This window comes from Accipiter gentilis, chromosome 32 (assembly GCF_929443795.1).
Source record: "Accipiter gentilis chromosome 32, bAccGen1.1, whole genome shotgun sequence".
NCBI classification, from domain to species: domain Eukaryota; kingdom Metazoa; phylum Chordata; class Aves; order Accipitriformes; family Accipitridae; genus Astur; species Astur gentilis.
This window is the reverse complement of record NC_064911.1, coordinates 3,679,073-3,692,901: the sequence shown is the minus strand read 5'-3', so window position 1 is coordinate 3,692,901 and position 13,829 is coordinate 3,679,073. Positions and strand designations below refer to the sequence as shown.

The following is a 13,829-nucleotide window of genomic DNA, read 5'->3' as shown; positions in this document are numbered from 1 at the left end:
TAGGCATAAAATGAAATAAAACACTTGTGCTAATCACCTGTAACACCAGTCAACTTAATATTTTAGGATATGGAGGTGGAACAGCCACCGATTCAAGAGGGAAAACGACATGTTTCTGACAACAGAAAGTCAAGATCTAGATCTGCATCAAGGTAAATTAGTGAAAGTTCTTTTAGTGAGCGTATATATATCAGGTATTGGATTTTAGCATAAGGAACTTAAGTGTGTCATGTCCAAAGACTTGAAAATGCTTTACTAATTCTGTACGAGTACTGAGGAGAGTTATGCTGATAATCTGGAGCTTGGAGAATTTGGTGCTGTGCTGCCAAATCTGCTGTGGGGTGGTAACTTCTAATTGAGATGGCGGTAAGTAGCTGAGAGGTGAGCTAACTCCTTGAACTATTGGTGGAGCTCTTTTTCAGTTCCTTAGGACATAGTCCTCTTACTTGTGTTTCAAGTTGGCTTCTTGGGTGCCTGGCTCAGCTTACTTCCTCTGTGGTCGTTTCTTGTAAGTGCCCAGTTGTGCTGTACAAGTTGGATTCTATGACTAAATGCCAAAAGACGCATTTAGCAAAAGAGTCCATTTCAATTTAATCTAAGGATTAATTACAAGAAATTACTGTCTGTGTATTATTCGCTGCATGGACAACACTAGTGAAATGTCTTGGTAGAGTCAAAACTGTCAAGGGCTTTATTTGAGTTGTCCTTCTGGAAGAGAGGGAAAAAAAGAGACCCTTTCAATCTCTTGCCTCTGAGGGAGCTGTGTATAAATACAGCTAAATGTTGTATGTGCTTCAATGCAGTGGTAATGAGAAACAGATTAGTGACTTAAGACTTGTGAACCTCTGAAAGTCGTCTACTTTCTAAGGAAAAGTGGGTATCTATGGAATTCTCTTATTGGTAGAGAGTAACTTCTATGCCTGTCAATACTGACTAAATTTTAGAGAAGCAGAATGTGATAGCTTAATTTTGTCTGTGCTCTAAAGACACACAAAGAAATCCAGCGTACTATGGGACTTTGCCTGTCACAGACGCAGTATTTCACGTGTCTCAGCTGACCTAACAAATCTGGCTCCAGTATTAAAGCAAAGCTATCTACTTTTGTTATGAGTCTTCTCCTTTGCCAAGTTTCATATGATTTCTTTGAAGTTTTACTCTGTCTTCCAGACCTTGAGTGGTTTAGAACTTTAATATGATGTAAAATACAATTTCACTGGCAGAATTTATTTTTAATCTCTTTTTTAGCCATTCTTTTGTAAAAGCAATAAACATTTTCCTCATTTAAGCAGATGTCATTTTTTCTATGTTAACATGGACATAGTTTTGATAGTCAACTTCAATACAAAAATAATAGAAGATAAGAAATTGAAAAATAATCAACTGTTTAGCTGGAGTGCATTAATGAGCTACTATAATAATTTATTCTTGTTCTAAATGCATGTGAATGAGCTTGGATATTTATTTTTTTTTGAGTGAACTCTTGCCCGATTATTTAAATAGATATCTGAAATAGTTATCTGTGTGTCAATGTCTGGGTCAGAAAGATTGAACATAAATGGTTGTTGGATTAAACTAGGTCACCTAAAAGGAGACGTTCAAGATCTGGCTCCCGATCTCGAAGGTCACGTCATCGTCGATCTCGATCTCGGTCCAGGGATAGACGCCGACACTCTCCTAAGTCTCGGTCACAAGAAAGACGTGAACGTGAGAGGGAGAGAGAACGCAGATCAAAAGGCCTTCCTCAGATCAAGTCAGAAACTGTTAGTGGTAAGTTTATTCTTCCTCTTTACTGTTGATGTAACTTTGTACATTCTTGTAGTACCATTTTTCAGATGCTCAACATCTTCCTTGTTCATATATGGAATTGTTTTGTCTGTGCCCAGTATTTTCTTTAATGAATATTAGAGCTCTGTGAAGTTGAATATATTACAGCAGATAATATGCCTACATAAAATGGAATACTAAGAAGACAAACAGATGTTTTAGAAAAACTGTAAATGTTGAAGAAATATGCTTTTTGTATCTATTAGACTTTAAAAAAAAATTTAACATTGACAAGTCCACTTACCTTCAGTATATGATATCTGCTCAGAATACCCCAGAAGACCACTCTTAATCTGATGTGTGTTATTTTTTAAATTTTTTTGTTCCTTCTTCTTGGGTTTAATGCTCTTTGTGGGTTCCAAGACTCATCCAAACAGAATAAAAGTAAACTACTTATTTTCTGAACTGTTGTAAAGCTGGTAAGAATTAAATTCACCACACATCCATGTACGTACTTTACTCATAGTAGACTATTTGGCAATTTTGGAATATCTCTAAGTCAGAAATATTTTGGCTGTAAAAAGCTGAAACACCATGATTTTCTTTTCCTTCCTTCAAGACATATAAGGTAAAGCAGATTGAGCAACAAGAAGTTGAGCACATTATTACGATTTTTCTAGTGATTCAATGTTGTGTGTCTTTCAAACCAGGAGTGGAGCTTTGACCTGGAAAATGCACAGGCTAGTGTTCAGATTTCTGAAATAATCCTGACTTTGCCTGTGTTAATAGACAAAATGTAGTAGTTGTCTTCTGAATATACCTGGGGAGCGTGGAATCTTTTCTGGAGTTATCATGTAAAATGAGAACATTCTTTTTTATATACATGTATATTTCCGAGTGCTCTTACAATCTGTGTTAACTCTTTAATTGTAGTTTGTAGTACTACGCTTTGGGTAGGACAACTTGACAAAAGGACAACTCAACAGGATGTTGGAAGTCTTTTGGAGGAGTTTGGCCCAATTGAATCAATAAATGTAAGTATAAATGATGCAGTGTAAGCTACTTTGATGTGCCTTGGTTACAAAAAGTCTTTTCAGACTGTTTTAAGACAACTTTATTTTTGATACATTGAAAAGAGTCAAGAGCTCTCATTTTCTATATGGTTGTGTTTTCTAAGGTGTGAACTCAATTCATTTGGCTGCTGTGTAGAAAACCAAGAAGGCAGTAGCTTTAGTTTCTTGAAATTTAAAAATGTGCTTGGGGTAGTACAGAAGATTATCCCATTTTCATTAAAAACATGCTTTCTCTGGAGAGAATTGAATGAGAAAGGGCTATTGAGGAGATGGGTACAGAATTACATACTGTGCTACTAATTCCTTGACTGCTCCATTTTGTTTGATTATAGAAATGTGGACTCTCAGCTGGTGTTCTTGTGTCTTTTGCTCGTTTCTTTTCTGTCATTTTAGTCATAATCATGGAGAACTATTGTTAGGCTTTGCTGTATTTAAGGATGTTTTTATATAGAAATGGTAGCTGTTCCTGTAGCTATAAAATTTCACTTAAACAAACAAACAAAAAGAAGTACTGTAATTTTCTTCCTATTACCAAATATTGTAAAACAACACAGAAATTTTTTCTCAAATGCATTACAAATAATAAAAATTATTACAAAACTGTAGATAAAACTGAGTGTGGAGGTGCAGCTGGCAGCTTGTAGTATATGGAATGAAGTGGGGTATTAGTGCCTTGTTTCCTCCAACAAAGTAACTAATTGTCAGACCACAGCATTTACATAAATACTGCTATTTAACAATTTAAAGGATTAAATATACAACAGTCATCGATATCCTCACATGGAATAGAGCTTAAAACTTTCCACATAAGAAGTTGCTTTTAATTTACTAGAAATGTGTATCAGAAGATGCTGGCTATCTAAGCCTCGTAAAATAACAGTCTCTTTCGTACTTCCATAGTCCTTTTTGAAACACCTGCTGATGTTCCAGCTTACTGCAATTGGACACTTGTATGTTGTTCATTACTTTGTTAATGTGCTAGCAAAACCAATTTTTTTTTCTGAAAATACAAACAGATGATACCACCTAGAGGATGTGCCTATATTGTAATGGTTCACAGACAAGATGCTTACCGTGCCCTACAAAAACTGAGCCGAGGAAACTTCAAAGTCAATCAGAAATCTATAAAGGTACTTCTTGGAAAATGTCAAGCTGTTCTAAAGTTACTGTAATTACTGTAATCCTTTTTAATCTATTCTAGACTTTTGGCTATTTTAGACTTTTGTGTATTCTGCATATGGTATTCTGTAAATTTATGTGAATGGACCAGGTTTTTTCTTGATAAGTATTCTTCCTGTTCTGTAATGTGACTAGTGGGACTTGTATCAGCTTCCTTGAAAGATTGCCAATAATTGTCTATTTAACCAACAAAAATGGTGTCCTTTTAGACATTACAGTGGACTGTAGCTATGTTTTTCTTATTGGTGGTTATTTGTCTTACAACTGAGTTTAATCATATATGATAATCCTATAAAGAGTACTAATAAATAAGGAATAATGCATTCATTAGTGAAATTTTTCCTTTTGTAGAACATCATGTTAGAGTGTGACACTGTCCTCTGAAGGGAAATAGAATTAATTTTAGTGACTAGGGAACATTTGAAGAAACTACCTTTATACATTTTTACAAATTGAGTGCAGGAGTCAAGCCAAGAAATAAGAGCTGAGGCTGCTTTAAAAAAGTCTTATTTCAGAGATTCGTAACTAACCTATTTTTCCTGCTGTTTCAATTACAGTATTCTTTTTGTGTTTTAGCCTCAAATGGTAGTGCTGTTTTGTGAGAACTAAATATTAAATCCATTAAAATGGAAGCATTTTACTAACTATGTATGTTTTCCACCCCCAAGATTGCATGGGCTTTGAATAAAGGAATAAAGCCAGATTACAAGCAGTATTGGGATGTAGAATTAGGTGTTACTTACATACCATGGGACAAAGTGAAACCTGAAGATCTTGAAAGTTTCTGCGAAGGAGGAATGTTGGACAACGAAACCCTTAGTCCAGGTAAAGTGTTGGTATATCTTTAAATGGTTTTAAAAAAATTGTCCTTTGCTCTGGTGTATTGAAGTTGGTGTGGCTGACTTTCATGACGCTGTGGTGCACATAAAATCCTTGAAATAGCTAAGAAGTGCAGCATGCATAACCTGTAAATTGGAGAGAGTTTGTAAGCAGTTAATGACAGTCCCTCATCAGGAGTTGTGCAGCTGTGTTTCAAGGGGCTGGGCTAAAAATGCATGTGGATACCAGGTGACCTGTCAGCTGTGCTGGTATTTGCCCTTGATGGTAAGGCATGATGCAAGTGAGTTGTACTTGTTAGTCCCAGAGCCAGCTTGCCCACCGCCCTGGTTTATGCGAGGAACCCCCTAGGAAAGGAGCCTGCCTTTGGAGTACTTGTGTGGCAACTGAGCTGATGGCAACTTCATAATTTCTAAAAAAAAGTGCCTATGGTTTTCACGCTTGTGACATTTTCAGTTCCTTTAGCAAGTCTTGTATTTATAGGGACCTAATAGTTTTCTTGTTATTTTGCATGTAAGCAGTGGAAAATATCAGGCTTCTATGGTTGTATTAAGAAAATGACACCTGCTATAATCAGCAGCTTCAAATCAATTACAGGCTTCAGACCAATATAGAGTTGCTAATGTGTTGGCTGTTGTGATTTTAAAATTAATATTAAATTAATGCAATACTTAAAAACTGGAATTGCCTTAAGTTCTTTGGATTGCTACTCTAGACTACTGTGTTGCTTTTAACCACTGTGTGAAGTGCTATCTAGTTACTGAAACATTATTTCAGGGTTTTGTCATTCTGTCCAATTTGCCCTAATTAGGTGGCGGTTATTATAAATAGTAGCATCTCTTCATGATAAATACACAAAAATAAGTTGAGTGTGTATTTTAAATGAAAGTAACGAATTATAAACATAACCTCAATGTGTTCCAGTCTTCTCAATGCTTTTCTCTTTCCCATAATGCCTCTTCACTGATCTATTTTTTTCTGCTTAGTTGTCTTTTCCCAGGAAGTTCTGACAAATAATAGGAGCCATATTTCTTCTATAAAATGAGCTTAAAGCTATTTTTGATGTTTTTCTTATTTTGCTGCGATTCTTTATTGTTGTATTCTCCTTTTCCTTGTTGAAGACTTGGAAATGTTGTTTTCTCAGAAATTACTTCTCGAATTAGTGAAAAAGCTGCTACCTTCTTGCTCAAGAGCAATGGAATGAATTTGTTGAAAGCTTGTCCCAAAACAGCCTTACTGTTTTTGTTACAGATAGTGTGTTTCAGAGTCCTGGGCATGTATAAATGTTGTCAGTGCGAAGAATTGTTAAATAACTAATGAAAGGAATAAATTTACTTGCTATGTTTCAGTAATTTGCTGTAGTGTGTTTGAAGTAATTTGGAATTTTTATTGGCAGAAATATGTTTAAATGCTTCTTAGCTCTGTTCTTCGACTACTTGCCCACTTCTACTGAGCTGATACATGTATGTTTGGGTTGGTTTTTTTTTTGTATAGAATGGAAGGGGATTCCCAAGAAGTCTGAAAATGAAGTGGCTCAAAATGGAGGCGCAGAAGCTACACATAATGAACCAGTGTCACCTATTCCTAAAGCTTTACCTGTTCCAATTCCTGTTCCTATGCCTGCACCAATAACAGTACCTCCTCCACAGGTAAGAGTTGCCTTCTCATTTGCTCCTGATGTCTAAACAAAGACTTACTTTAAATAGCAATTCAGTATGGCAATGCATAAGTTAAGGAGAGGGAGGAAATACGATGAATGATAACTAGTTGATTTTGTGTGTGTCATGTTGTTGTCCCTGGTTAAAAATGCTCTTGTTAGCAGACTTGCTATGCTGTCAGTTTATGAAGATACCTCTCCTGTGCCATAAATCGAGTATGCACCTGAAGTCCATCATTTGAGCGTCTTCATGTAAAAAAGCAATACAGTCTCTTAGAAGAATATTCATTTTCTGCTAAGTCACAGTGGCAATGGAGGACTTGAAAAAAACCAAACCCTTTAGGGTTTGAAGCATGTTTTGTGCCCAGCAGGAGCAGAGCATCTGGTTTGATTTCCCTGAAAAGGGATGTAGTTTGCATGTACCAGAACAGCCCTGGAAACTGAGTCAGCATGTGGTTAGTGGGAATGATAGAGGATTTGCTCCAAAACCTTGTTGCTGCTTTAATGCTAATGTAGACAGAGTGTATGTGTGTCTGCCAGATTTTTATTTGATGTATTTTAGGACTGTACTTTAATATCTCTTCTCTCAGTTCCAAATAAATTATTGCAGTAGATTCTTCTTATTAATGGGCTGAATTGCATCCTCTCAGTTTTATGTTTGCATTTTTTGTTTGTTTTCCTAATTAATTTTCCTCACTGTTGGCTTAAATAAGCTATTGACCTTTTAAAATATGCACATTGCTTTTATGTTTGTTCATACTGTGTATACTCTCTTTGAAAAGCCTTTGGGAATGTAATATAAAAATTTTCATACTCTTCCTCTGTTATAATGGCTCTTCAGTCAAAGCTGATGTTGCAAGTTCATTCGCTAAAAGAACACTGAAATTTTACTGTTAGTTTAAGTAGTGTGTAATACTCCCTCCAGGGTTTTATAATCGTTATTTCTTTTAGCTTTACTTATTGACAGACATGTTACTACTTTTATAGTAATAGTTTCTTTCTTGTCACTGTTAAAATAGTAGTATACCTTCTCCTAAATGGGAGGAAGTCTAAATTAAACTATTTTACATCTTGAGAAAATGTGTTTATGAACTACAATATGGCAGACACTCAGAAAAGATCAAGAACTCAAATTATTTGAAGACATATATAATTTAGCCAATTATGTGATTTGAGAACGTTTGAGAACATTTGAGAATTTTGTGTTGTTTTGACACAGAATTCCTGAAATACTGTAAGGTATTATTAGTGAATGAACACCTAAGTCAAATTTCTAATTTCAGAGGGTTTTAATAGCCATTAACTGTAATAAATAGTAGTGATGTTGTTTATTTTGCAAATCCATTCTGAAAAAGAAAATGTAAAGAAAAAACCAACTAGTTTCAGAATATATTGAGTGTGCTGATTGCTTGTCTCAGCCTCATCAGCTTCAGTTTTTTACTATGGCAAAGAAACTTGTGTCTTCACAAATTCAGGCCAGGATCAGAGAACTGTATTTAGTCTTCGTGTTTGGTTTCACTATGAAGTTTTTTTATGCTGTTTAATACCGACCAATTCAGTTTTCTTCTCTGGCCATAAAATTACAATAGTTCAATAATTTGTAAATAGTTCTTAAAACTTAAAAATTAAGTTCAGCTGTGATGATGTTAGTCTTACTAAAAGTAACATGTTTTGTAATATGCAAATGTGACCTAATACCTAAAACGAAAAAGCTCATGATGTTCCACTTCTTTTGTTTAAATAACTTTGTAGAGTACCATAGCATTTTAATTAACTGAGGTATTTTTGTCCTCAGATACAAGCAGAACTTCTTTGTATTTGGCTTCAGTGTTCGGAACTGTAAGAGGTGGGGAGGTAGTTATGAATGCTGGGTAGCTGCTCGTGCTGCCCAGCCTGGAATGGGCATCAGTACACTGGTACCAGGTTGCTCGATCCATCTGTCCAGCTGCTCCTCTGTTAGCCATGGAAAGCACCCTGCCAACCCTGGTCCCTCTGACTGGAGAAGCAGGTTTGATGCGTGTGATATGTCAGAACAGGCTTTATGCATTGTCCTGATTCAGGCTGCAGTGATCAGGCATAGGGCTGCCTGGCAGATAACCCCAAACAGCTTTGACTACATGATTCCCATAACTTACTCCCTTTTTTTTTTTCACTTCCTGACCTTCCTTTTTGTTGTGCTTTCGCTTCCCTTTCTCTACTCCAGTCTCCTCCCAAGTAAACAACTCTCCCATAATTATTTTTTTCCATGGTGGTCCCAGTTTTGCTGCATCCCTACCCAGATTTGCTATTTATGATACAATTACCTAAGTAATATTGTCATAGTATGGTATTCCTGGATATGATTACTTATGCACTGTTGGCCTCACAAGGAAGGTCCTTTTTCCTGTAAGATCCCCAGTGCTCCTTTCTGGTTATCTGTGAAGTTTGGCTATTGTTCACAAAGCACCTTGTTAACCAGCTGCAAAATCCAGCTATCCTCTATGCCCCTGTCTGTAACTTGTCAGCTTCTCACATTATCTGTCATGTCTGGCAGTTTCTCGAATAGTGTCCATAGCTTCTCATGCCCGTAATGCCCTCAATGCCCTTTCTCATGAAGCTTGACTTCAGGCCAGGGCCTAGTCAGCAGCTTTGTGGTCTGCCCACAGCGCTGACAATCCCATATTAAAGGCAGGATGGGAAGGAGCTGCATTACTCCTTTCTCTGGTAGAGTCTGAATGGGCCTTCTGTGCTAGCCCCCTGCATGGGCTGCACACATAGGGATGGAGCCCTGGTCCACTGGACGTTACCTGTGAGCAGTGTAACTAGCTGCAGACTGACCTCCTGTTACTGCCACTATCACCTTGACCCATGAATGCAATCTCTATGTAGTAAGGCACTTAAAATCGGTAATGTCCTTTTAAGAGTGACAGCATGCATAGGTAAGTCTGATTCTTTGGCCTCAATAGCACACACAGCCTTTTCTCAGCCACAGGGTCCTGGGTTGTTGACAAGATAGGTGGAATACTTCTGTTGTGTTGTGCTGCTGGAGTGAGCCCTTTTCTTGCCTATAGATTCAGGTGTCTGAGCTGTTGCTGAATCTGGTCCCACTCCTGCAGGTCTGAGTAATCCACCTCAGTGGCCCGCTCTGAGGGTAGGTCTGTGTTTATTCTTAAGTCATATTGCAGTGTCCAAGATCAACTTAAGTCTGTTTCTTGGTTACTGAGAGTCAGTTTCAGTTAATAGCACTTGTGATATCACTTGCTTTGCACATTCATTGACGAGGTTTTGGGCAGTTGGTATTCCATTCTCCGGGCAAAGCTTGGTGTTACCCTACCCAAACTGTCAGGCTTTGCCAGGGTTATACATTGCAGTCCGGGGGGATTGCTGTGGCCACCCTTTCCATAAGTTTCCCAATCCAACCCAAAGTCCCTTTTCTTCATTTAATGCATTTTCAGCCAGAAACTGGAGTCCAAGTTGAGCGTGTACCTCCCAAATTTCCTGATGTATTCATCAATCCCACGTGCTCCTTCTCCCTATAACTAGATGTGGGAGTTGTGCATTGGTCCAATATCCATCCTGTACCCCTCATACTGAAACTGGCAGACTCCTCCTTTGCCGTCTTCCTGCTGGAGACTCCAGGTGTGCTTAAATGTATATTTAATTGTTTTGGAGCACTGTAGGTAGACTGTGCTCCTTTAGTTCACAGGGCCAACGATTCTCCTTCAGGTCTAAATCTGAGAGGTGTGCAGTAAGAAGTAGTTGTACTTGAACACAGGCTAAACACCAAGACATGTTTATTGAGATGCACCTGGCAGTATGCATTACAGTTATTGAGAGGTTAGTTATTCCAGTTTCCAATGTTGCTAGTAAAATACCAGGTTTTCCCAATATTTGTCTCCCTAGTAGCACTTTTGTTGCTTTGTTTTATCCAATTCATTAGCTATTATTCTGAAACTATTCACCAGTCCTCTGTGTTTGTTATCTGTCAATGTTTATTAGCCATTGGTTCCATCTCTTTAATGAACAGAAACTTTATACTTCAAACTGTATTTTAAATGAGATGTTGTGACATTTATGCACAGATTTTTACCACCTTCCTTTTTTCTTTCTGCTTAAAGGAAAAGTTTTAACGTGTTACTTATAATTACGTATTAGAGGGTTAACTTAGGAAAAAAAATTAAGTACAGCAGTTAAGCTTGAATAATTAGGTATGAATATCCTCTAATACACATCTAAATCATCTTCCTTTGATGTTACTTTTGTTCTGGTTCCATCATAAGATTTTACTATTCACTGTACCATCTCAAGCCATTGCGTATACATGCTTCATCCACGGTTTTCTCAGCTTTTAACTACTTAAGGACTGACAGCACTTAGCAAGTTTCCCCTCTTTTTTAAACCTTTTTGCCTTCTTGATACCCTTCCTCAATTCCTTCTGCTATGTACGCACTCTGTACGTGAATGCTTGTTTCATAGAACATTACTGCAATCAACAGATCTGTTGCTATGTCTAGCTAATTTTGTAAGTTGTTCTTTGAAGGAGTGCCCTGTAAAACAAACAGAAAGACCTACCGAGACTATTAGGTTACTGTGGTTTTGGAGCACTTTTTTCTAAAGAATGGACAGCTTCATTAATGTGATTAATGGACACACTTCTAGGGTTACTTAGTGTTCATCTAGGTAGTTTTGGCCTCATATGGTACTCCTAGGTGTGCTTACCTGTGTGTGCGCTGTTGGCCTTGCAAGGTCCTAGTCCCCAGAAGGTCCTCATTGCTCCTTTCAACTTCTGTCTGAAGTTTGGCTGTTGTTCACATAACACCCCCTAACCACCTGCAGGATCCAGCCATCCTTCATGGTGCCATGTGTAACTTTTGTCAGCTTCTCACATAGTTATCTGTCATGTCTGGCAATTTCTCGTGCCCCATCGAATAGTTTCTAACATCCTGCTCAGTTAGCTTAACTTCAGGTAGGGCCTAATCAGCAGGTTATTATAAACCAGTAAATAACCAATTTAAAACTAAAAATAAAAAGTGGTGGTCTACACTAAAGCCTAATGAATTAAAGCCTATTGTAATTAATTGATTTTAAAATTCTACTAGCACAAGTTTTAATGTGCCTCAGCTCACTAACCTACACATTGGTAAAGATCTTGCAACAGAAGTTTGAAGTGGTATCAGCTGCTTGGCAGCTTTAGCATCTCCTCCAGTTTTAAGAATATTTTGCTTACTTTGGTTTAATGCCACTTCTTTCAGTTCTGAGAATAAAACAGTAAAGGCTTTTCCTTCTTTACTCTAGAAATAAAAAATGAGTTATGAAGGGTCTTGGTGTAGTAGTTCTGAGATTTTGATGGTTGTGGAGGTGAGTCAGTTATGATCACTTGACTACATACCTCTCCTTTGCTTTAGTAAATCAATTTTAAATGCAGAGCATATTTTGATTAAATTTTTTTCTTTTGATTCCCACACATTTAATATAGTTTTTATAGTAAGCTCATATTTATGAGTCTAAGGATCAAGTTAGTTTAAACCAGTTTTCATTCAGATCTTGATATAAATCAGAATTTAAAAAAATAAAAGGAAGCGATAGTCACTCTAATTATAATATACAAACTCAGGCAGCGAAAAAGTTTTTAATTGCTCCAAAGATGTGTGCATTATAGTGTATCATGTTGGATGGTAAAATTAATTCCAGCTACTGTGTAAAGGGTATATTTAGATGAGTTACCAGCATGCATTAATATCAATTTGCGACAGAATAATTTTTTCTTTAAGAACAAAAGCAAACAAGATCAATGTTGATATGTGAAGTTGTAGGAATTCTTTGACTGCTAATTAGATCAGTTATGTGAGTCACTTTGTTGTAGAGTAACTTAAGGTAGCTCAATTTTTCTTGTTTTGATGGACAAAGCACAGAAGACAGCAGTCCACAGCTGAGCAACAAATAATCCCTTCAGTCTTGAGGTAAACATTTTTCCCATTCTTTTTTTCTTAGGTTCCACCACATCCATCAGGTCCTCCTGTGGTTGGTGCACTCCAACCACCTGCTTTCACAGCACCTTTAGGAATCCCACCTCCTGGATTTGCTCCTGGAGTGCCACCACCACCACCGCCTCCGTTTTTACGACCTGGTTTCAACCCAATGCATTTACCCCCAGGTATATTTATATATTCTTAGGAATAGCAAGTCCTTTTTTTAACCATATAGCAAATAAAAGCATCTGCCATATAAACTGCACAAGTACGTTTTGGTAAAGTGATACACAGTGGTAATACATACTTTTTTTATAGGCTTCCTTCCTCCTGGACCACCACCACCTATAACTCCTCCAGTATCTGTTCCTCACACTCCAGCAGTAAACATCCCAAATTGTAAGTGTTTAAATCTTGGACAAGTGGCAGTAGGAGGAAGGTATCATATCATGCAAGCAGAAAAGCTGACTTTTTTTTTAATATGTCAATGCATTGTTTCTTAGCTACAGCAACTGGTGTGAATGAAGACACTACAAAAGATTCATCTGTAGGAAATCCCATCCCAACAGTGGTTTCTGGATCCAGAGGGAATGCCGAAACTACTGATAGTTCCAAAATATATGGGACTGTTCCACCTCCTGTAGCACCTACTAATGTACCTGCTCCTGTGACCCAAGCTATTCCACTTCTTGGTAAGTTCATTTTTGTATATGATTTTCAGTTTATTGTTCTCTGAATTTAAATATGATTTTGATTTTGCTAGTGATGTACAGTTCATGGGAAAGTAAAGCAGATTTTCCTAAACTTATTGAAATTCGTGCCCTTCTGTTGGCTTTTAAATCATTTTTAGAGGCTTGATTTTGCACAGAAGGAGCAGTAACTTTTTATTATTGAAGATCTGTTTTCTGAAGAAATAAAAAGCTGTAACATTTAAGTTAGAAATTCGGAACAGAATGAAATGCTGTCCACTTTTAACAAACTGAGGCTTATACCATATAGAAAATTCACTTGCAACAAAACATCTTTATGACATATGAACAATGTTTCAACTGAACTATTGCATGTATGAAATTAGCTTACAGAGAAGCAGTATTTTTTTATAGTGTATTTCTTAAATCTGAAAATATGGTATACTTTTTATGTATGGAATAAATTATTTTAATAAAATGATAAAACAAAAGCTTTTATTTAGCCCTTCAGTATTACAGGTTTTGAAACCTTTTTAACAATATGTTGCCTTATTTCAATGTTACCTAATGGTATTTTGCCTAGCAAAACCAAGCTAACTTTGGATATCTTACATAAATTACTTTTCACGATATGATACAAACTTGGTCAAACTTTTACAGTGTGTATACTGTTTAATGTTGC

General features: G+C 36.9%; 1 protein-coding gene across 4 annotated transcripts in view; it reads left to right on the top strand.

The window, feature by feature from the left end:
• The window catches only part of SCAF4 (SR-related CTD associated factor 4), a 48,088-nt gene that overhangs the window by 23,629 nt on the left and 10,630 nt on the right, over positions 1-13,829 (top strand). For all 4 annotated transcript variants that reach the window (XM_049835111.1, XM_049835112.1, XM_049835110.1 and 1 more), the window contains 9 exons: positions 67-152; positions 1,577-1,767; positions 2,698-2,798; positions 3,854-3,967; positions 4,685-4,841; positions 6,348-6,502; positions 12,481-12,643; positions 12,777-12,857; positions 12,962-13,150. In XM_049835111.1, the coding sequence (XP_049691068.1) occupies positions 67-152; positions 1,577-1,767; positions 2,698-2,798; positions 3,854-3,967; positions 4,685-4,841; positions 6,348-6,502; positions 12,481-12,643; positions 12,777-12,857; positions 12,962-13,150 (1,237 nt within the window). The remainder of the gene's footprint in view (positions 1-66; positions 153-1,576; positions 1,768-2,697; positions 2,799-3,853; positions 3,968-4,684; positions 4,842-6,347; positions 6,503-12,480; positions 12,644-12,776; positions 12,858-12,961; positions 13,151-13,829) is intronic.